Source organism: Toxorhynchites rutilus, chromosome 3 (genome assembly GCF_029784135.1).
Source record: "Toxorhynchites rutilus septentrionalis strain SRP chromosome 3, ASM2978413v1, whole genome shotgun sequence".
In the NCBI taxonomy this organism is placed as follows: domain Eukaryota; kingdom Metazoa; phylum Arthropoda; class Insecta; order Diptera; family Culicidae; genus Toxorhynchites; species Toxorhynchites rutilus.
The window spans coordinates 176,936,100-176,959,277 of NC_073746.1; the positions used below are offsets into that span (position 1 = coordinate 176,936,100).

The 23,178-nt window shown below is 35.6% G+C and overlaps 1 protein-coding gene across 3 annotated transcripts in view; it reads right to left on the reverse strand.

The window, feature by feature from the left end:
* The window catches only part of LOC129779979 (protein bunched, class 2/F/G isoform), a 381,770-nt gene that overhangs the window by 238,195 nt on the left and 120,397 nt on the right, over positions 1 to 23,178 (reverse strand). For 2 of the 3 annotated variants that reach the window (XM_055787799.1, XM_055787800.1), the window contains exon 3: positions 4,053 to 4,802. The exons of the other annotated variant lie outside the window; for it this stretch is intronic. In XM_055787799.1, the coding sequence (XP_055643774.1) occupies positions 4,053 to 4,802 (750 nt within the window). The remainder of the gene's footprint in view (positions 1 to 4,052; positions 4,803 to 23,178) is intronic. 3 annotated transcript variants of the gene reach the window in all.

A 23,178-nucleotide genomic window follows, 5' to 3' on the forward strand; every position in this document is an offset into this window, starting at 1 on the left:
AAAAAGGAAAAAGGAAAAAGGAAAAAGGAAAAAGGAAAAGGGAAAAGGGAAAAGGAAAAGGAAAAGGAAAAGGAAAAGGAAAAGGAAAAGGAAAAGGAAAAGGAAAAAGGAAAAGGAAAAGGAAAAAAGGAAAAGGAAAAGGAAAAGGAAAAGGAAAAGGAAAAGGAAAAGGAAAAGGAAAAGGAAAAGGAAAAGGAAAAGGAAAAGGAAAAGGAAAAGGAAAAGGAAAAGGAAAAGGAAAAGGAAGAAAAGGAAAGAAAGGAAAAGGAAAAGGAAAAGGAAAAGGAAAAGGAAAGGAAAAGGAAAAGGAAAAGGAAAAGGTTATTTCGCTTTCGGTTACTTTTTCTAGCAGTTTGAACTCTGTTTTTGAAGATGCCACTTCCATGTACCTATTATGGTAATATTGTTCCTGAAGTTACGTAATAAGTGTAGAACGCTCCTGTAGGTCATTTTACTACAGGAAAAATTTTTGATAGAATGGAAATTCCCTTTTTCAGATGAATGCTTATTCAATAATGCGATTATTCCCAAATCAGAAGGCAGTTTTGAAAATTCCAATAAATTCTGTACAAGACTCACTATTTATCATTCATCATTTGGCAATTTTTGCCTAATTTTTGCTTTTGCTTTGATCGATTCTCTTAATTGACTTTCTCTCACGATAACCATGGCCTTCCAGATAATTTTGTGCCACATAATTTCAATTTGCAAAAAAACATATTGGTTGATGTTTTATTTGCAAATTGAAATTATTGCATTCAAAATTTAAAAAAGAATCAAGAACTTCCGGGTACACTCAATCAACTACACATCAAAAAATAATTAACAAGCATTACAAGTTCCGGTTATGATTTATTTTCTGTCAATGAGAAATTATTGTTTTTGTTTCTAATATCCGGTATCCGACCGGATACCAAATATTCACCGGATAGGCAGGATACCGAATATTCGTTTCATCTCTGGATTAGACTGTTGTTATGTGCTTCCCGGTTGTAAAATCGTTGCCTGGCCTCTCTGCCAGCTGGCAAAAGAATCACGAATGCGTGATGCAGTTTTCGCTTCTCTACAGATACTGAGCAAAGGATATTAGCACATTCACCTAAGATTTAATTTTCAACAGAATTAATCAAACAAATATGTTTCGGCCGGACATGCATAGTGCTATTTCACAACACTACTGAGCGTATAAAGAGGTCTTAGAAAAAGCAATTGCACAGCGTGGAAACGAGAGGTTCAACCATAATAGCATAACAACCATAACATAATAACGTACAACCATAATATGAACATAGCAGATCTGCTTTTCAGATTTGCAGCGATTTCGTACAACTATAATAGGAACAAGGCAACTTTCGATATTGCGATAATTGGCAAGTAGATGTAAAATTGTACCAATTATGGTAATACAAAAATACATGTTTATTTCGATAAAATCGTATAAATTGGTCGAATCACAACATCAAGAAGGTTTTAAAGTATGCGTCTACACTGTGTTTACATCAAAACAACCACTTCACAGCATAAAAATCTCATTATTTTGATCGTATATTCCATAGCAGAATGCTAAGAAGCAAGCATCAATGGGACACACTATTTTCAAACTAAATTTTTCAACAAAAGAACAATGTTTCGCATGGAATCATGTACCAAAATCGACAAAGAAGAGATTTCTGATGTTTATAAATCACATTAGTGTTTTAAAAAATAAGATATGCTTCCTAAACTAATAAAAAAAATCACTCGTATCACCATAATAGGTACTATTGCGATGATAGGTTCTTCTACCCTAGGGGTGCCTTAAAGAACTCAAAGTTTTGATTTTTTGGCCACTCAGGCTATATCCTAAAAGGTCGATTTTCGGCCACAATTTTTTTTCGAGATACCAGATTTCACCAGACCTTGAAATTCGCTCATTCATTTTTCATCATTTTCGCTGCCACCCTGAAAAGCATGTCTCATTGAAGCAATAAGGCAATTATTTGACGGGGCCAGGTCTGGAGAATAAAAGAGTGCGATAACGTTTCTCATTCAAGGGTTTTCATTGCACCATTCACGAATTCAGTGGCGTTGTCATGCTGTAGTATCACTTTACCGTGGTAAAGTGTTACAGCGCACATCGCTAAAGCCGTGCAATAAAAACATTTAACATGATTGTACTTGTAGTATTCTCTAGAAAACTGGCCCTCCCAGATTATCAGCTCTTTGCTCACACTTGCAGAGTAGTACTCCGCTGAACATAATTTGCCTCAGAGATGGGCGAAATGTGTAGAATCAAACGGGGTTTACTTCGAATAAAAATATTTTGCGGTTTTCGTGAAAATTATGTGTTTTCTTCAGCGAAAAAAAAACTGACAATTTTAACTTGCATACCTGGTATATTATTACAAACAATGCGTCTCTTTCGGAGTCGAAATCGGAGGCGAATTGATCACAATTTTCAGAAAAATGTGAATATTTCCGAAAGTTTTTGTTAGATGTATACTCAATTATTTTTAAAATCAGTACTGGTGCTAAGGCCACAAGGTTTCGGGTTGAAATTGATCAATCTATGTCTCTCAGGATTTTCTAGTATCATATGCACAAAAATTTATGGAAAATCAATGTTTTCTTCACCTGCGGTCATTTAAATGATAATTCAAGGGTTTGAGGATACGAAAAACCTAATTCAATCCACTTAAAGGTGTGGTCATGCCTTTCCATAACTCGATTAAAACACTGATCGGCAGGTCATCCGGTGATCATTCGTATTATCCTAATCTGGCCAAAAAAACCTTGAAATGGTCACCAATGAGCTAGTTTTGACAAACCCAATATGTCGCATGATGGGATTCGGTTCTGGTCATTCGTGGTGCAGTTTTGTAAAATAGTTTTTTCTCACTTGTTTGAATAGTAATTACAAGCATTTGATTGCTTATTCAACTAATCAAGTATCGGCAAGACAAGAATTCATATGTTTAGCGTCTATAAATATTGTTTTGATGTGTTGGAAATATGTTTCTTCACAATAGTTAAAAATAGAAACGAAAATGTTATCCAGAAAAATATGAACTTTTTATGCAATTTAATAAGTGGTTCGATGTGAGCCATTGACAAAAATAACCTTCAGATGATTATTGAACATGTCATAATAAAAAAGTTTGAAATTAAAATGCATAATACATCTGAACATTTATGTTTGTATTCAGTAATACGTTTGATCAATTTCACCCCGGTGATCAATTTGCCTCCATATGACGGTACCCGAATATCATACGTATTATGTTTTCAGAGAGTACGACAACAATCATTAATTCATTTCAAAAGTTCAATTTTGCTTGAATGAAAGATAGCGTCTTAGAATATTCTTACTCTAAAAAAATATGTGAAACTTCAAAAAAGTGGATGACGAAGAATGAACCGTTCAACCAGCTATATGCGAGTACAAATTGAGTTACATCAAACTTCATTCTAATTTACCAATTTAGTTTCTGAAATGTTTGTTTGGAAAGTTTCACCTCTTCCCACCAGCCATCAAAATTGAACATACAATTCGGAGCCCGCCATCAACTGCAAACAACGCACACGATAAAAGGATACACTCGTACTCTTACTAGAAAAACAGCCCAAGAAAAGCTCATGCATTTGGATAGATTTTGTACGGTAACACGGATAGGGATTTTTCTTGTTATTAATGGTGAGTCTGATTATAATTCTTAAACCTAATTAATATTTTTTTTCATTCACTAGAACGTGTCTTGTGTGTTCTCTTCTAGGAAACTAATTCTAAAGTAAGTACGTTCAAATCTAGGTTAGTAGCATTGTTTCAAACTGTTTGTCTTCATATTTCATAGATGGATAAAACTAGAATTGTGGGGACTCAAATCACGTTTGGTTAACATAACATTCGATTCACTCGGGTCTATATCAGTTCTAATTGTTCAAAAGACAGACAAATTTGGAAAAATCAGAAGAAGAAAAAACACGAAAAGAAAAACCATTGTTAATAAAAAATCCGAACTTCTGTGAAAAGAAATTTGGAAAAAAAAAGTTACTCTAGAATCATCGTTTCGAACCTTGAGTGCTCGCCAGCGGCCGCGTGCAGGAACGAAGGCGATGGAGCCCGACTGGCCCGTGTGCTGCCCGGTATGCTCATGGAGTGGCCGATGGCACTCAAATGCTTAGGAGGCGAACCATGGTGGAACATCTGTTGGGCCGGACTGGAACGACCGGAGCTTGGGTGCGACTGACATCCTCCGCCGCCGGTAGCCGCCATGGTCGCGTGTTGCTGCAGTTCGGATTCGATATGTATGTTGACCAAGCTATCGGCATTGCTTAGCGGTCCGGTTCCAGGGCCACGAGAGGAAGGGGAGCTAACCGATCCGAGTTCTTCTTTGATTAAATTTTGAACACATCTGTGAGGATACTGAACGGTGCAGGTAGCCACACTGTGGTTGTTGCTGGTCAAAAAATTGCAAGCCGCCTTGCAGAGCATTTCACCATGATGCTGCTCTCCGCCGGCCGAGACTGAATTCATGGCCAATCGATTGCTTCCACCAATTGTCGAAGGTCGCATTAAATTTTGGATCGATTTGCCGAGAGCGATGTCTGTGTAAATGTTTTCCTTCAAACTAATACTACTAGCACTACTGCTAGGAACTCTAGTTCGATCTAGGGGTATGTTCAGTTGTAGATCCTGCTGAAGACTCTGTGTGGATGCTGCTGGCAGATGAACCCGAGCACCTGGGTGATGTTCGTTGCTGTTTTCAGCCGATGAAACGTCCGCTCCAAACGAGTCGCTCGCCGCCATTTGAACCCGGCCGAAGCTGGTCAATAGAAAGGTTCAAAAATTTAACAATAAATGTCGGTCTTATTGATTGGTCTTTTTGAACGATTGATTATACTCTATCGAGAAGAGGTTAACGCAAAACAACGGAAAGTAAATATGTTGGACGTAAACGAAATGAAACGAAGCCAATCACCCTTGTCCGCCCTTTTACCTAAACATTACACTGGTGGTTATTATATTCGTTACATCTCGGACAAAAAATTATGAATTAATTCATACGCTAGTGTATGTCACCGACTTTCTTCCTGGATATCCGCTGTTCTCCTAACAACCCTATCAAGTGGCAACTAAGGTACATTTCAAAGGCAAATCTACTGTTTTTCTAACATTACTAACATTAAGCTATGTTCATATCTACCCACTGGATGCTGCTTCTTCAAGAAAGGTTGAACTGATTAGCCAATCGATGAAATCGTAGTCTGAAAACTGTCCCCTAATTGTTTTTATTTTTTTTATCGTTGCAAATTACTTCCTGGTTTCCTGGACAGATTTTGTTGTGAGCGAAGCGAACATATATAAAAAACCAGACATAACATAAACACATTTGACGCAACAACTTAATGAACTGATAATCATTTTTTGTCGTTTCCCGTTTAGAGGATGATAAGGAGGAGGAGGATAAGCGTTTTTGAACTCCAAGAGCACGAGTAGAGTGTATCGAATGGTATGAATGTTATGAAGTATTAGCGGGGGCGAGTGTTTGGTGTATTAGTTGTGGGTGGTGGTAATGATGAGCGACGATGTTCGATATATTCCGATGGGTTAGGGCATGCTCAATGAGATATGTATATTTTCTTTCATCTCAGTACTGCTTACATTAAACTTTGAACGTTGAACTGATAAACCACGATGTGAATGCTTTTTAACGAACCTTTCGTACAAACAAACAATATTGCAACATGGTAAAACCTAAGAGACAAATTAGAAGAATGTCGTAGGGGTAGTGGGGGCAAATTGGTCATGGGGGGCAAAGTGGTCACCTGCTTGTTTGGTACTATTGACTATAGATGCCGTATTGATAGTCACCTTATGTTTGAAGAATTTAATGACTTTTGAGTCACCCTGTACTTCAGTAGAGCTGTCGCACATCAAAATATAAATAAAAACTGAAATTGTTCTCTTGATAACCATTCGGCCGTAGTTCTGTGCGCATGGTATCTAAGGAATATCTCGTAAAATTCAATTTATTATTATTGAAGATTATCGAAGAGGTTCCTTTTGTGGCTTTGACCCTGGAAAAAATATGCCACTCCAACTAAACCAAGCCTCATTATGCGGAACGTTATGTGTTTCTTACAACGTTTTTGTATGCATGAGAAAATTTAAATTGTGACCCTAGATGAATAGACCAAGCTTATTTCATACATGTACATACTATATTGAATATGATTTGAACAAATTTGTCAAAAAAAACGCATAAATTCATCCCATTTAGCTTGATATGTGCGAGTGACCACATTGCCCCCCCTACGTGACCACTTTACCTCCCAGCAAAAAAAAAAGTTCGATTTTTCACCTTTTTTTCTAATAATTAAAAATGTACTATTCTGAATTTTTATAGTAAAAGCCTAATGCTATCTTGAACAACAATGAGTCGAACTACAATATTCTTAGAAAAACAGGTAGCGATATGTGGACGCTGGAAATAGACATATTCCTTAAGGTGACCACTATGCCCCCACTTCGCCCACTCATTCAGGACATTCTTTAAAAGATTTGATCTCCATTTTTGTCTTGTGTAATTCCAAATGAAATTTTTGATTTGAACGAAATTCATTAAAAATAGAAGTCATGTGGAAAAATTAAAGAATGAGTTCAAGATGGTAAAACTATTTTTTATGAACTTTATGGAACATCAAATTTCTATGAATTTTCGAAACTTCGAATTTTTGTATGTTAACAATCATTTTTGCCCATAAATTATGAATTCTGATGTGATTTAGAAAAAAAACGCTCTTCATCAATCTCCTTCTAAATGTAGCCATTTACGAGATATTTAAAAAAAAAATTATTGTCGTTTTTATAGTAAATGGGCTCTTTCTAAATGTTTGTCGTGTTATACCGCCATGTTCATGAAATTTTATGAATTTGCTTGTAATTTTCAACAACTTTTCCAATCCATCATTATGGTTAAACTATATGTTTAAGAGTTGAAAAACATTATCGCTAGGTTTTTTTACTAAGATAAGATCAGACAATAGGGGGTCTTTTACGGACCAAATTTCTGTCAGTCGTTCTGATTTCTGCTTGGCTGATTTCGATAAATTTTGTAAACAAAGCCGATTTTTCCAGTGTTGCCACTAAAAATAAATAGCGTTGGATTTGTATTGAATTTAGAAATGGTGAATTTAATGAATATTACGATATTTAGTTTAAAGTAAATGTGAAGGAATTATATGCAAGTTTATGTATGTGTTTTTTCACAATTCGAGTAAAGTGAACGGCAAAACACTCATTTGTCAATTTAGCTTTGTTAGGTCCCTAATGCGATTTCATATTTCGGAATATAATTTCCATTGCTAAGAAGAAATAGAAAGTCTCACTATGCAGATGGCAGAGTTGTTAGCTCTAGCTCGTAAATATGAAAAAAGAGATGGTTGATACCATCCAGGTTGTGTTTTGCTGACTACCAATTGTTACACTGCTGACATGTTCTTCCCCGCTGACTTATTTTGATGATGTAAAGAGCTACGAATTTTGTTCTGTTCTGTCGAGGAAAGTTTTCGCTTCATCAACGGTGTACTTATAGTCGAATTCAATATCCATGTCATCCAGATTATCACTAAAATTAGATGAAGCTGAAATTCGATATGATGTCGATGCTACTTCACTGTCCATCAATTTCTGGGCTGAACATTCTTCTCGCCGCTTTGATAACAAGTCCATCAGTCCAACAAGATGTTCTTGTGTATCGGCTGTATGCGAAGCATTCGGTACTATGGCCATGTATTGCGAAAGAGTCACGATTTTCAAGTTGTTTCTGATGGAGTTGAGCGCCGTTGTTTTGCACGAATCAACGAGAAAAGATTCTCCAGACAATCTTGGACGAATTGTTATGGATATCATTATTACATTATAGATATGGGTATTTAAAAGACTTATTTTATCCTTTATCCTTTTGAGATTGCCTTACTGAAAATATGCAAAATCATTAAATTCGCACCAACCAAATGTTACGATTCATAAAAACAGAAATTTAAAAAATCTTAAATTTTATAATATTTGGCTTTACGTTATGGCTTCGTTTTTGTACATACGAAGAAGAAGAGTAAGAAGCCAGTTGTCTCATCTTGTCTTAGGTTTTTTTATTAATCCACATGTCTTCAAATGTTTTCCAACGTGACTCTTAAACATATAATTTTACCATAATGATGTATTTGGAAAAGTTGTTGAAATTTCTAAGCAAATTCATAAAAAAAATTAACGGTATAACACGACAAACGTAATAATAGAGGCTATTTACTATAAAAAAGACAATAAATTTAAATTTCTTTTTGAAATATCTCAAGAATGACTGCATTTAGAAGGAGATTGTTAAAAAGTTTTTTTTTGTTTTAAATGACATCAGAATTCATCATTTGTGGCTAGTTAACATCATTTGTGGATTGTTAACATACAAAAATTAGAAGTTTCGAAAATTCATAAAAATTCGATGTTCCACAAAGTTTGTCAAAAATGGTTCGACCATCTTGAGCTCATTTTTTAAATTTTTTACATGATTTCTATTTTATATGAAATTAATATGAAAAAAATTTGAAAAATACATATATAAATAACAAAAAAAATAAATTTAAAAAGACAATAAATTAGAAATGTTTTTTTTAAATATCTCTAGAATGGCTGCATTTAGAAGGAGATTGATACAGATCTTTTTTATTTTAAGTCACATCAGGATTCATAATTTTAGATTAAAATCGATGTTCCATAAAGTTCGTCAAAAATGGTTTTACCATCTTGTACCCATTTTTGAAATATCTACATGACTTCTATTCTATATGAAAAAAATAAAAGAAAAATTAAATAAATAAAAAAAAAATAAATAAAATTGAAAAAGACAATAAATTAGAAATGTTTTTTTTTCAAATATCTCTAGAATTGCTGCATTTAGAAGGAGATTGATAGAGATATTTTTTATTTGAAGTCACATCAGGATTCATGATTTTAGGTTAAAAATGATTGTTAACATACAAAAATTTTTAGTTTCGAAAATTCATGAAAAATCGATGTTCCACAAAGTTCGTCAAAAATGTTTTACCATCTTGTACCCATTTATAAATTTTCTGCATGACTTCTATTCTATATGAAAAAAAAATGTATTTTAGATATTGCAAATTAAAGTTTTTCTGTATAAAAAAAGTACTAATTTTTTTCTCAGTGTATCGATACGCCCTTTTCAAAAGTTACACTTGGGTCAAAAAAATCCCAAATGCTGTGGAAAACTCATATTTCCTCAAACTCAAACGGAATACAAACTTTCATTCGAATCAAAAATACTCATGTTTCGTCATTTGTCGATTTCATTTGGAATTGCTCTCTTATGAAAAAGATGCCATGATTGATTGTGGTTTAATTGTTTCGAATAGCAAGTTAGTATGGGTTACCTTATTTTTTCCTGTTCATTAAAGAGACTTTCAGGCTCCTGGGCTGGTTCGTCTTTATGTCACCCTGTATAATCCCAAGATGCAAATGATCTTGGTATCTAGCCAGTGTTAACGTATAACGTTATTCTGACTATTAACATCGTCTTACATCGTTTGTTAAATTTTAACAAAACAACACATCTATAATATGAAGAAATTGTTTGTTTTCTTTTTTGGTAAAATATCATTTATATTATTTATCTACTCCCTAAAATGTTGCTTTGTATCTCAAAAATATAATCCCTAGATTTCAAATGGAATGTGGAACCAAAAGGCAAATTTAAGTTCCTTCTATGATCCCCGATTGCTCAATGCTGTACAAGTTCGACTTCGTGCACAAATCAAAAATAACGCGTGTAGATGTGAGAGAGCTCTCTTTCAAACTGCAATACACAGCTATAATTGATAAAGCCAATCGTCAATTAGGGTTTATCTTAAAAGTCGCCGAAGGTTTTGATGATCCCTTGTGTTTGCGTGCTCTCTACTATTCGCTAGTCAGGCCATTTCTGATGGACAGATGCATATCGTTTGGTGTCCATTTGAAGCAGTGTGGATTGCGAGAATTGAGTCCGTGCAAAGGAGATTTGTGAGGCGGGCGCTGAATAACCTGCCTTGGCGTGACCCGGTGAATCTTCCACCTTATGAGGATCGATGCGCGCTGTTGCATATTGAACCCCTTCAAATTCGGCGTGCTATCAATCAAGCTGTATTCGGAGCGAAGATCCTACGGGCTGAAATTGACAGTTCTGAGCTACTGGGTCGCATGCGCATATATGCACCTGAACGAGTTCTGCGATCTAGTCAAATTATCCAAGCTACACGCAGGAATACCCGATATGGCTCACACGATCCAAATAATTTTGTTTGTAGACGTCTTCATGTAGCATACAATTTGTTTGATTTTAATGTGTCTGCTTGTACATTTCGTCAACGTTTATTTTCCGCGTGTCCGTTTTAATTTATGTAGTAAGTTTCATAAAGACCTTGATGTCAAATGATGAATAAATAATAAAGATAAAGATAAAGATAAAGAGCAGTTTCGAAATTGCGTTAGAGGTATGTCCTGCTCTACTTTAGAGGGTTCAAAATCCATATTTTTTTAATGCAATTTGTGTACCGGAAAAGAGCCAAAGAAACATTCAGAAAGATTTACACAGTCGCATCAAAAATGTTCTGAGATAAATGCGTGACATTTTTTTTCTCTGCAAACAGTAATCAGTCTGAACATGTCGAGTTGGATGATTATTTTCCTCTGGCTTAGAAGGCGGTATCATTTTCAACATTGTTTGTAGTGTTTACTTACAGTAATGAGTAAATTCCACCGCGTTTTAACACACTCGCAAACTAAACCGGACTGTTTGAAATGATAGCAGCAAGATATATAAAAAAATGCGGATTATGCGGAAGCAGCATATTTGAAAAACTACATTCATATTTTTCTTCTTCTTCTTCTTATATGGCACTAACGTTCCTAGAGGAACTCCGCCGTCTCAACGTAGCATTACTTGCGTCATTTTCATTAGTACTTAGTTGAGATTTCTATGCCAAATAACACGCCTTGAATGCATTCTGAGTGGCAAGCTCTAGAATACGCGTGACCACAGTGCAAGTCGGAGGAAATTTCTTTGACGAAAAATTCCCCCGACCAGAACGGGAATCGAACCCGAACCCCCGGCATGTTAGGTTTGACGCTAACCACTCGGCTACGGGAGCACCATATTTTTCTAGTACATTTGAATATACTTCAATTTCAGATCTCTCTTGAAACTTCTCGATTAACCTTCAATTAACCACGATTTTTACTCCACTGTACATGAAATTTCCAATTAACTTTCTCCACAACGTTAATGTATTCAGTTTTATAATATGGAAACTTTACATGTAATGAATAATGAAAAATTTCGAACGCTTAAACAGAGTACAAAGGGAAATAAGAAAATATTGATAAATTTATAAATATTGAGCTCGCTCTAGTCATGTTCAGTTTCAATTTTGCTACCATGTGCTTTCTCAGGATATGCACGAAGCGAGCATAGTGCACTGACGCACAGAAACAAAGTAAAAGAGAATTTTCGCACAGAAACACAACAGAAGAGAATCTTCAGCCAAGTGTTTTTTCTCCACGCGGAACCGCTTTGGCGGGAGAGTTGTGAATGGGTGATGTTAAACCGCATTGTAATTCTGATTAATTTTAAAAAATTTTGTTCACAAATCCGAGGTTGAGACTCGGTTAAAAGATACTTTGCATCGGTTATCATATCGTCAGGTGAAGAGTGTTTGGGTATGAATGTATCACACGTAAGCTTTTCTGATTTTATGTGTTTTCAATTGTGGTGGTTATTATACACTCCTTTTCATAATTAACTATTCAACTTTTAGAGCTTCTAGACATGCTAAAGAGATCAGATGAAACGATGAAATGATGTATGACTAAAAGTTTATAAAAATAACCGAAGCTTCATAGTTTTGGTGAGGCGCGAAACATTTAAAAAATATATGGATATTCAATTTTTCGAATCCCATTTTCCTTCAAAGATTTTCGAAAACTTTCCAATTTTTTTCTCCGTAACATCAATCTATGAACAGAGACGAATACAACAAAACAATAATAATGGATGGGTTATACCTATGATATAACCGCAAGGTTGACGTTGGCTTAGTACAGTAAAACCTGTTTTTGTGCGGTTTTTTTTTGTACGATTTTCTGTTCTTGTGCGATTTTTTTTTGTGCGGCGTATGAAAAGATGCATTTTTGATGAAGTTATCGTCCATTTAGTTTTTTTTCGATGGTTTATATGCATTTCAGTGCGAAAAAAGCATATTTGTGTCTCAATTATCCACTTCTGAAATCATTCCCTTTTATTAAATGCTCTAAGTTTTTCTAAGTTCTTGAATGACATGATTTCTAACAGCAACACGTTTCGACATGCAACTAAAAGCACAAAACAGCCACGCGCAACAGAAAAGGCAAAGTGTCCCATCGCAAAGCAGGGAAACAAAAAGAAATTGAACGGTGAACGGCGTGGATTTGAGTTATTTTCTTGGGGGAAACTTTTTTTATACGGTCTCTATCTAATGCACAAAAAAGTTTTTTTCAAAATGTGTACCGAACACGATTTTTTGAAGCTACTGGTGAAGTTCTGCACGATTTTTTTATGTGTCTTTTTTGTGCAGGGAAACACAAGGTTTGCACAAAAAAGGTTTGCCTCGTTGAGCACACATTGTTCAATCGACGTTATCGCAAAGACCGCACACATTCCGATGTGCAAACATGTGAGTGAATACAAAAGTACCCTCACCTTGCATATATTTGCGATGCCAATTTTCCCATACTCATTAGTTTCGAAGTCTGTGTTAGGAAAACACATTCCATCGATCGTACATCAACCCCTGCGCAATCATAACTGAGAGGATTTCTGAGCGGTCATTCGTTTAATATACATATTTCAGTAATTTCGATAACTTTCATTTCTGTACCGGGGTGTAAGTTCAAAGTTTCGAAAACGAGAGAGTGACGCTGGAGTGCAAGGTTTTGCACGTTAATACCTCTTTACCGGCTGAATGGAGCGGTGTAATAATCACTTCATCCGAAAGATAAAATGTCAACGAGTCCAAAAAATCGTTTCAATAACTTAAAAATTGTTTTGAAAGCAAACTATTGAAATCATCATTGCCCATTGATGATGATTGGTGATCGCAATGTGTTCCCGAGCACGGACGCAAAATCTAGGCACCTGGAGAAACCGTCAGAGCGAATACATGCAAGCTGCGACTTCTTTTGCTCGCTTGCATTAGTGTTTGGGAAACCATAGCGGACACATGCAAGGCGTGAGTACTTTTACTCGCACCAGTTTCTGTTCTGCTTTCGCATGGAATAGTCATGAAAAAATGTTTGCGTGTGAATGCGTCCAAGCGAAGGAATATTCGCATTTACGCATTCGACTTGGTGTTCTCGCATAGCTGAATCAGCTCATGCGACACCTACATTAGAGTCCAGAACCACAAAAGTGATGTTGTTTGTTTATTCTACGCACTGAAAAGCAAGATTCGGTCGTGATTATTTATTTTATTTCTATTTAGATTCATTTCAACCATTAAATGTCTTCAGTATATGGTAAAAAAGTTAGGGCTTGGTATATTTAGGATGATTTCAACACGCGATTGGACCAAAATCATTGATAATATTCGAAAATTTTGAGTTTGATAATGGATACAGGTTATGGATATTGTGGATAATGGTGATGAAATATAATAATATTTAATATTAAGTTGGATTATATCATTGACAATGATACAAGAAGGATTTGCAGCATTCTTGTTACAAGTTAAAACACTTATACCAAGCCATTCTTCAAAGTATACATACAGGTCGGACTCGATTATATATAGTCGACCATTTTTTTTAACAATTATTTTCAAATCCTGTTCATAATCGAATCTCAAGAAAACAATTTTTTCATTAATGTATGAATGTCAAACATTAATAGAAAACTAGCTTTTTTGTGATACGATTATGTATTGGATTCAAAAATTAACGTTGAAAGTGAAATTGCGATTATATATAATCGAGTCCGACCTGTACCACATTGTAAAATGACGAATTTTATGCAAGGTTATATAAACTTTATTTCGTTTTCACCGTGAAGTGGCGCCCTCAGTTTCTATTCTGCGCATGGAGTGATCATGAAAAATCTCGTGTTATTCTCACGAAAACAAAAATGAATCATGTATCAAACATCTTCAGTTGCTTTTACAAGGCCACTACAATTCCATCGGTTCGTTTCGGGACCACCAACAAGTTCGAAAGAGTTGAATTTTATGTAAATAACAATTCCATACTTATACTCATAAAACCACACACTAACAAGAAAAAATTTCAGCATCTTTCAAAATATGCATTCATTCATTTATTTAGAATTGATTCAGATGTAATTTCAAATAAATGGTTACAGAGCCAACGGTAGTCCTACGTTTACCTTGCGGTTATATCACAGATATAACCCACTTCTTGTGTTTTCAAAGCATTTTTTATGCTATTGAAACGAGTTTTCTGGTCAACATTCAACAAGCATATAACTCTTTGAGATTTTATCATTTGAATGAAGTGATTATCGTACCAATCAGTTCAGTCGGTAATAAGGTATTAACCCCTCTGCGGTCATTTGTCTGCCCTCAGCCACCACAGCAAAGAATCATACTAAATATTATGTTCAACGATGTAATAGTTTATATTTTTTCTAAACGAAAATTCATGTCCAGTGAACTTTTCCACGAATGTATACGGAGTTTCTATGAATAATAAGTAACGGTACTCGGTATGAATAAAATATTATTAGTGTGGAAAGATAAGAGGATCTTTTTCGAAGGAAATTAATTCCGACCGCAAAGGGTTAACGTTCAAAACCTTGCATTCCAATTGTAACGCTTTCGATTCTCAACAACAGCAAAAAATCAGTAACTTTAATTTGATTTTTCCAAACAGCATGAAACACATCAATGTCTTACTGGGAAGATTTACTCCGTTATTTCCGTAGATGAGTCCAAATTTGATATCTTTGGCTCCGATGGTTGTCGTTTCGTATGGAGGAAGCCAAAAGATGAATTAAACGCAAAAAAACTGAAAGCAACGCTTGAACATGGTGATTGTGGAGGGACGGTATGAGGGTACATGTATGGGCAATTTGGTTTTCATCGAAAGTGTATTGGATCCGAGTGTTTACCTGAACATCCTGAAGGAAAATATGAAGCAATATGTCAACAAAATGGGATGGAATCGGGGATTCACATTTATCAAGACAATTACCCAAAGCACAAGGCATATAAAGTTCGCACATGGTTTCTCAACAATCTCCGGACATCAATCCCAGTAAAAAACTACGAAGTTATCTGTGTGGGAAATTTAGAAACCATCAAATTTCTGAAAGTATCCATTTTAAAACCACTTGATGAAAAAAAAATGATAAATATTTTTTCCGAATACACCAAAAAAACTCGTAGACAACGACTAAAGACAGCTACAGATAATTGCAATGAACAAGGGATACCATACTAATGATGGAATTCTAAAATTGGTCATCTTCGAAATCGAATTTAGATTTTAACCAGCGTACGAATATGGGTTTGAGTAAGTTTTCATTCGCCATTCTTAGAGAAAAAAATGATTTTAATCATTATTCTGGAAACAGATAGCAAACCTTTAAACTCTCATATGACACTATGAGCTTATCTAAATAGAATGTTCCGAAATCTTGTATTCTACCTTCAAAAGAAGGGAAAAGAGATCTGCATGGTGGAGTACGATTACGAGTTTGAGTCACTGTATATTAATTTATGAACTATGAAAAACAAATACAATCAATAATTGTGAAAACAATAAAGAATGCAATTACAACTTTTCACGAAAAATTGAGAACCACTATACCGGTTTGGCATGGAATGGCTGATACGTGATATAACCGCACGGTGGACGTAGGACTGACGTCGGAACGGTGACCGTTTGTTTGAAGTTGCATCAGAATCAATTCTCTATGATGTTCTGTTCTTGTTCTAATTCTCAATGAATGAACGAATGAATATTTTGAAAGAAAGCTGAAAGTTTCATTCTGTTTTCATTCTGTTCATCTGAAATGCAAGTGAGTAAAAAGTATCCACAGCTTGCATGTATCTGCTATGAGAATTTCCCCAGGCGCTTTGAATTTACGTCCGTGTTCGGAAACACATTCCGATCACCATAAAACAAGCATCGTCAATGAATTAGATTGTTTTTTTTTAATTTTTTTTTTATCCAATTTGTTTACAATTGCTCATTAGCATTTTAGCTGTAACAGAGCCGGATTTAAATCGTGTATATTAGAGTGCCAATGGAAAATAAGTGACCTTCGAATTTTGAAAGGGAACATGATTAAAAATGTTGATTCCCACGAAAAACTTCTCTATGCAAAATATCAGCCCAGGACTCCATTCACTAGTGTCGCACAGACGTCAAAATTTGAGTTTTTCTAAAACCGAAAAATCACCCAAGGAGGAGTAAAGGAAATCGGGGTTATCGAAAACAAAATTGATGCCAAATGTCTTCAAATGTCTGTCATCCGTTAATTTTTTGACGTAGAACTACGTCTTTCATTAAGGGTGCCAAATCAGAAAACAGGTCACGTTTTAATGAAATAAAGTTAACGTTAATAAATATTTTTGCCGCAAACGGATTTTGGCGATTTATACACCAAACGAATCGAAAATTCCCTGAGATTTGTTTGATATGCTATACATTACAATTTTTACAACATTTTTCTCAAGGCAATGGGGGTGGAGGAGTAATATTATGGATAAAGTAAAGTTTTCCAAGGGCCTTTTTGAAAGTTAGAGACGAATGAACTGAAGAAGTTTAAAGTCTCAAGCAAGGAAGGAAGGCAAACTTTCAGTATCGTTCTGTATTCAGAGCAATGAATATTGCTTGTTCTTCCTTGTTTTGCGTCATTACATGTCTTCGTTTTGGATTCAGCTGTGGACGCGATCAAATTACTCACTCGCTGATGTCTTTGGCATTGCTGCAATCATTGCATCAAACTAACGCCATATCATTAAAATTCTGAGCTACACAATTGTGTGGGGAATCATCAAGCTAGGCTATCGTCAGCTCACTAAGAAAAACTATCTCCACAAAGGATGAAAGCTAAGCTAATTTAGACTAGCAATATTAACAGAAAGGGCTTCTGTTGAGAAGAGCGCAAAACAGAGATAAGTGTGTGTATATTTAGTTGCTTTAAGCCATCAATATATGGATATTTGTGTGTGTACGGTGTTGCAGATTATGCAGTCGCAATGATAAATATAAACATGGAGGAGAGATAGCGAGAGGGAAATATTTACGCTAGGGTATTAGCAATGAATCTCTGCTGAGGCAAATAAAATATTAAGCCTTATCCAAGCAGTTGATATTGTCAGTTTTCTGTAATCAATACATTGAACTGACGCTATGGTGAAGCAAGTGTTAAGGTTGTGCACCAAAAAATTATTTGGGGAATATCAAGATATTCAATAAGTTATATTAAGTTATTAATTTGTTTGGGCTCACTTGCCAGTCACAAAACTGCTTTCAACTAGTATTGCATTTGCGCTAATCTTGATCATAATGTAGCAGTTCTACTCTTTTCGAGGTTGTTGAGATTAACAGATAGATTTTATTTCGTTTATTTAGTCGCCAAGAAAGTAAATGTCGTTCTGGAATTTTGTATGTGATTTGGTTTCACTTGCCATTAGCATGTAGCAAGTATTGAGCACGTATTGTTCTGCGATCACAAGAATGAATGATCAAACAATTATCGTCAAATTATTCGACAATAAAAAAAACCTCAGGGCGACCAAACTGGTAGAATGGTTATTCCAAATTTTCGTTGCATTATAAAGTAATATCCGCAGTTATAAACATGCGACTTGAATTAAACCACAGTGTAGTTCTACGTCAATAATGCGGTCGTGTCTTGAACACAACCTCCTATAATTTTTTTGTGTGAGACTACGTCTAACCGGAATATATGGGGGGTAAAATGAAAAACCTAAACACAGAACATGCAGGAAAAATTGAAAGATTTCGAATGCTTTTAACTTTTTTGTCCTCACCGAAATGCGTTCCCTAACACAGACTTCAAAACCAAGTTGCCTGGGGAAAACCGGCATTGCAAATACATGTAAGTTGGGGCTATTTTTGTTCCGACTGAAATGTGTTTCCATAACACAGACTTCAAATCCATGGAGCGTGGAGATATTGGTATTACAAATTCATGCAAGTCGGAGGTATATTTGTTCCAAGAGAAATGTGTTTCCCTAACACAGACTTCAAATTTATGGAGCGTGGGGAAATTGGCATTGCAAAAACATGTAAGTCTGGGGCATTTTTCTTCCGACTGAAATGTGTTTACCAAACACAAACTTCTAAACCAATATTCTTACTCACTAAGCAAATATATTGAATTCAATTGAATCCGGAAATTGTTTCATTCAATCAAAAGTTTGATGAATACAAACAAATGATTGCTAAGTTAAGACGTCAACTTTGCGGTTATATCATAGATATAACCCACCCATTTTTTTTGCAAAACGTATGGTTTAGGGTGCCACTGAAAATCGTTATATCGATTTTTCATACGAGACATATGATATTTTGATATTTTGCATGGGGTAGTAATTGGGGAATCAACATTTTTAATCAAGTTCCCTTTGAAAATTCGAGATGGTCATTTTCATTGGAACTCTAGTGTACATATAACATGTTGATTGTTTCTATAAATTGTACATTATACAGTAGCCATTTTAGGCGTAAGAGTATTCCTTCTGTTCTTCCATTGTTCGGTCTGTTGACAGGTGACAGCGGAGACAGTTGATATGATCATTGTTGTGTTATTAATAGCACAAGAAGTAATAAGCATATAACGCGTAGACAATTTATCTTTCGACTGAACTGGTTATCATTCTGTTTGGTTCAGTTGTTTAGGAGGTATTAAGACTCAAAATCTAGTCGCTCCGGCGTAACGCTCTCGTTTTCGAAACTTGGAACTTACACCCCAGTATAGAAATGAAAGACGCAGTCTTACGTCAAAACAATCGATTATCATCACCTCGAAAACTTTTGAACAAATGTTGGTCATCTAAATAATCATCCTTGCCTTGAAGAACGTATTTCAGCAAATGAGTGATATCCGTATATTTTGCTTCCGAAATACCATGCCCGCTCAGAAAAAGCGGGTAGAACCACTAGTCGGACTCTGCATAGTACAATTCTAGATTTTCTGAGAAACATATATTTCAACGACAAACGGGTTAAGATAATTTTGAAAAAAATGTACTTGCAGCCAATTAAAGACCACATTTGGATTTTAAATCGGTCATGAAAGGTTTAGTAATTACGTTTTTTAACTCTCTGACACTTGGTTCACTCTGTCTGAACAAGATTTTTTCATATTCAATTCATAAATTAAATGCCTGCTTTTATTGCGTGTCCTGATTTTTAAACGGTTTTATTTAGCTTGCCATGTAATCTGTTTGTATGTTTGTAACATGATTGTCTGTGGCGCTGACCCACATTAATAGAAATTTGACCCCCATTCTGTTGACCGATTGATCTGAAATTTGGAACACACCTTTATCCCTGTAGTCATTATAAAACTACGTATTTCATGATCTTGAAAATCCAAGATGGCGGCCACTACAAAATGACGGACTATATATTATGTCAAACCCCCGTTAATATGGGTATCAAATGAAAGGGCTTGACTAGTAGAATACGGTTATTCAGCCATCCCATGCCAAACCGATATGGTGGTTCTCAGATTATCTTCAAGCGGTAGTTTTGTTCTTTATCGCAAATTATTAGACCCTTTTTTTATTTTTTTTTTCAGGGTGACTATTTTCATTTTAGGGTGTTCCGAAAAATCCATTTTTACTTTTTACTTTTTTCAAAAATTTATTACTTCTGAACTACTGGATCGATTCAGATAATCGACACATCAAATTAAAGCCAATAAGCTAGTCTGAATCAAATGGTATCAAATGAAAAGGCTTGACTAGTAGAATATGGTTATTTATGAAAAATGTAAATCCAAAATGGCTGCCACTACAAAACGGCGGACCTCATATTTTCTCACAACCTCATTAATATGAGTATCAAATGAAAGGGCTTGACTAGTAGAACACAGTTATTCATGAAAAATGCAAATCCAAGATGGCTGTCACTACAAAACGGCGGACCACATATTTCCTCAAAACCCGATTAATAAGGGTATCAAATGAAAGGGCTTGAATAGTAGATCACAGTAGATCATGAAAAATCTAAATCAAAGATGGCCGCAATCACAAAATAGCAAATTACTTTATTACACGGTTTTATTTAGCTTGAACTGTTTGTATGTCTGTAGGGTTGTCCCACATTAATAGAAATTTGACCAATAGGAACTGACCGAATTTATCAAACACCTTCATCTCTGCTGTCATTTTAAAACTGCTTATCTAGAAAAATCCAATTTGGCCGCCGCTACAAAATAGCTGATTCCATATCATCTCAAAAAAAAAAGGATTATTGAGATATGTGTATCAAACGAACGAACTTGACTTGGAGAACACACTATGTACTTTCTGCTATCCACTCAATATCGGTATCAAATGAATTTATTTGACTGATAGAATACAGTACAATGTTTTTTTTTGTAGAGAAATATTGATAATGTACTAAAAACTAGAAAATAAAATAAGTAAAACAAACTTTTTGAGTTAAACGGTTCAATTGTAATTAAACATAATAATGTACTAAAAGCTAGAAAGGAGGCGATCTGGCGTAGTGGTAACATTCATACCTCTCACGCTAAAGGTCAGGAGTTCAATTCTCACTCCCGACATTCTTCCAAAAATGGAAGCAAAGTGACGAACCAGCCAAATATGTTGAAAGTCACTAAAATACAGATAAAAAAAATAAAAGCTGGAAAATAATTAGGCAAACAGCAGTTGGCAGTTATCACACCTCTCCTTCATTAGTCTAGAGCATTGATAAGACTAAAATAAAATCGTGGGGCACGTTGGATTCCCATTATCCACAATTAGCGACTTCATTATATGTCCCACGATTTCATTTTAGTCTTATCAATGCCCTAGACTAATGAAAGAGAGGTGTGATAATTGCTAACTGCTATTTGTCTAATTATTTTCTAGCTTTTAGTACAATATTACGTTTAATCATAATTAAATCGTTTAACTTAAAAAGTTTCATTTACTTATTTTATTTTTGTGTTTACTTCACTATCGTAGCGTCTTCGTGATCGTGGTTTTTGTACAGGTTTCATGTATGTTTAATTAACCCGCTACAGCCCCAGCCCGCCTTTAGACGGGCTTCACGGATTCTCTTTTCAAATTATTTTAAAGATGTTCTAGTGGGGGTGAACATTAAAAATAATGTCTGAATATTTTCATCTATCACACATACATATTGGTCTTATGCTGCCAGGTTTCTGCTAGGAGTATTTTATGTTGAAAATCGGAAATACGAGACAAAAGTGGAATAGGTTTTTTTAGATAAATAAAAAATTTGGGTTTTAGAGGGTTACAAATAAATTAAAATCATAAATCTCCATTCAGTCAGACCACACTAATATTGCTTTTTTTTGCCAAATATGTTTATGCCTTGCCCAATGTGGTTTTCCCATTAGACGAATAAAACATGTTATCTGGAGACGTGACACATTTCATTCTGTAGAACTTTTCCCGCCTATTACCCGCTTACGTGCAATGATACCTTTGATCTAACTGAAATTGCAATATCAAACATAATTCAAACAATGTCATCGTTTGCAGTGTATTCAACGCCGGGTAATTCCTGTAGAATTTCCCTGTGGGAAAACCAGCCCACATTATAGTGAACGGCCGGAACAGTCCGCTAGTGCATTTCCACGGAAAAAATCGTTATGTGACACAATAATTACGTGTGCTATACTTCCCTCTGTGCCAGCCGCATGGTTTACATGCATGAAAAAATCATGAGGCTACGTTCGGTGGGCACCGACCCAAATGTTACCTTCACGGGAATTCCAAGTAGAACTTCGTGCAAAAAAAGAACGGAAGTTATGATGGAATTTCCATATCATAAAGCATGAAATAAAAGTGAAATCACACTAAAGAAAGCGAAAACTGTTGTTCCAAGAATTTGTGAATGCGATGAATTTATGTCAAAGATCAAATATTCATTAATGCTTCGATTCTGCGCTTTCGAACCATTTTGAGTTTGGTTATGACGATGAACAGAAAAAAAACAGAGTATGATAGTGCAGTGCCCGCTAATGCGATAAAACGTCATTCGAGACATATTCGCCTATCCACCGTCACCCCATCTCCACTAATGTCATAAGCGGGATTCGTCCATAAAAAAAAAGTACTTTACTCTTATCACGGTGACAGCATCGCTCGACGAGCGCTTCGGCTCTGGCTTGATCCACTTGAATCACGTTCCTTTCGGTTGAACGTATGGAAGATACGTTTCAGCAACGGCGGAAAAAAACATATATAACGACTTTAGAGAAGCAGCGTTACAACGGCACCGCAATGCTCACATACGATCTGTAAATTCATTGTGGCAATTGGATTTTATTACCCACAGCGCGAAACCGCCGCACGACATGAGCACACACTTCAAAACAAGAATATGTATGTTCATTTAGATTGAATCATGTCCCTTTCACGGACCTCTCTCTTCGTCGTCGCTGTGTCTGTCCTCCGCAACAAAGCTCGAATCTCTCGCCGGATTGACGTAACAGCGCTATGTGCGCTTTCATGTTACGAGCCTTTCTGCTACCTTTATTTATGCTTTTATTAAAAGTGATGATCATCATAATTGCCATTCGAATCGAACGAAGCATAATTATGAGACAATTGAATGGGGCTTGTTCGTGTTTTGCTGTCAATCTTTACATTTTCGCGAGCTACCCAGAGTGTGGACCTGATGACGAAAAATGACAAAGGCTATAAACTTCCGTGTATGAAATTTCTAACATACCAGTAAGAAATGCCACGCGTTGCAGCTGATATTTGTTTTTGTTATCTTTCCTCCCCGCGTGCGCTCCAGTGCTCCAGATGAGTGCTACGCAAAGACAGCCACTAGAGTAGGTCTGACTGGAAATTCATAACAACAAATTACATCCATCTGATAATATGCGCTGGCTGCCCTTCCGACGTTTGCAA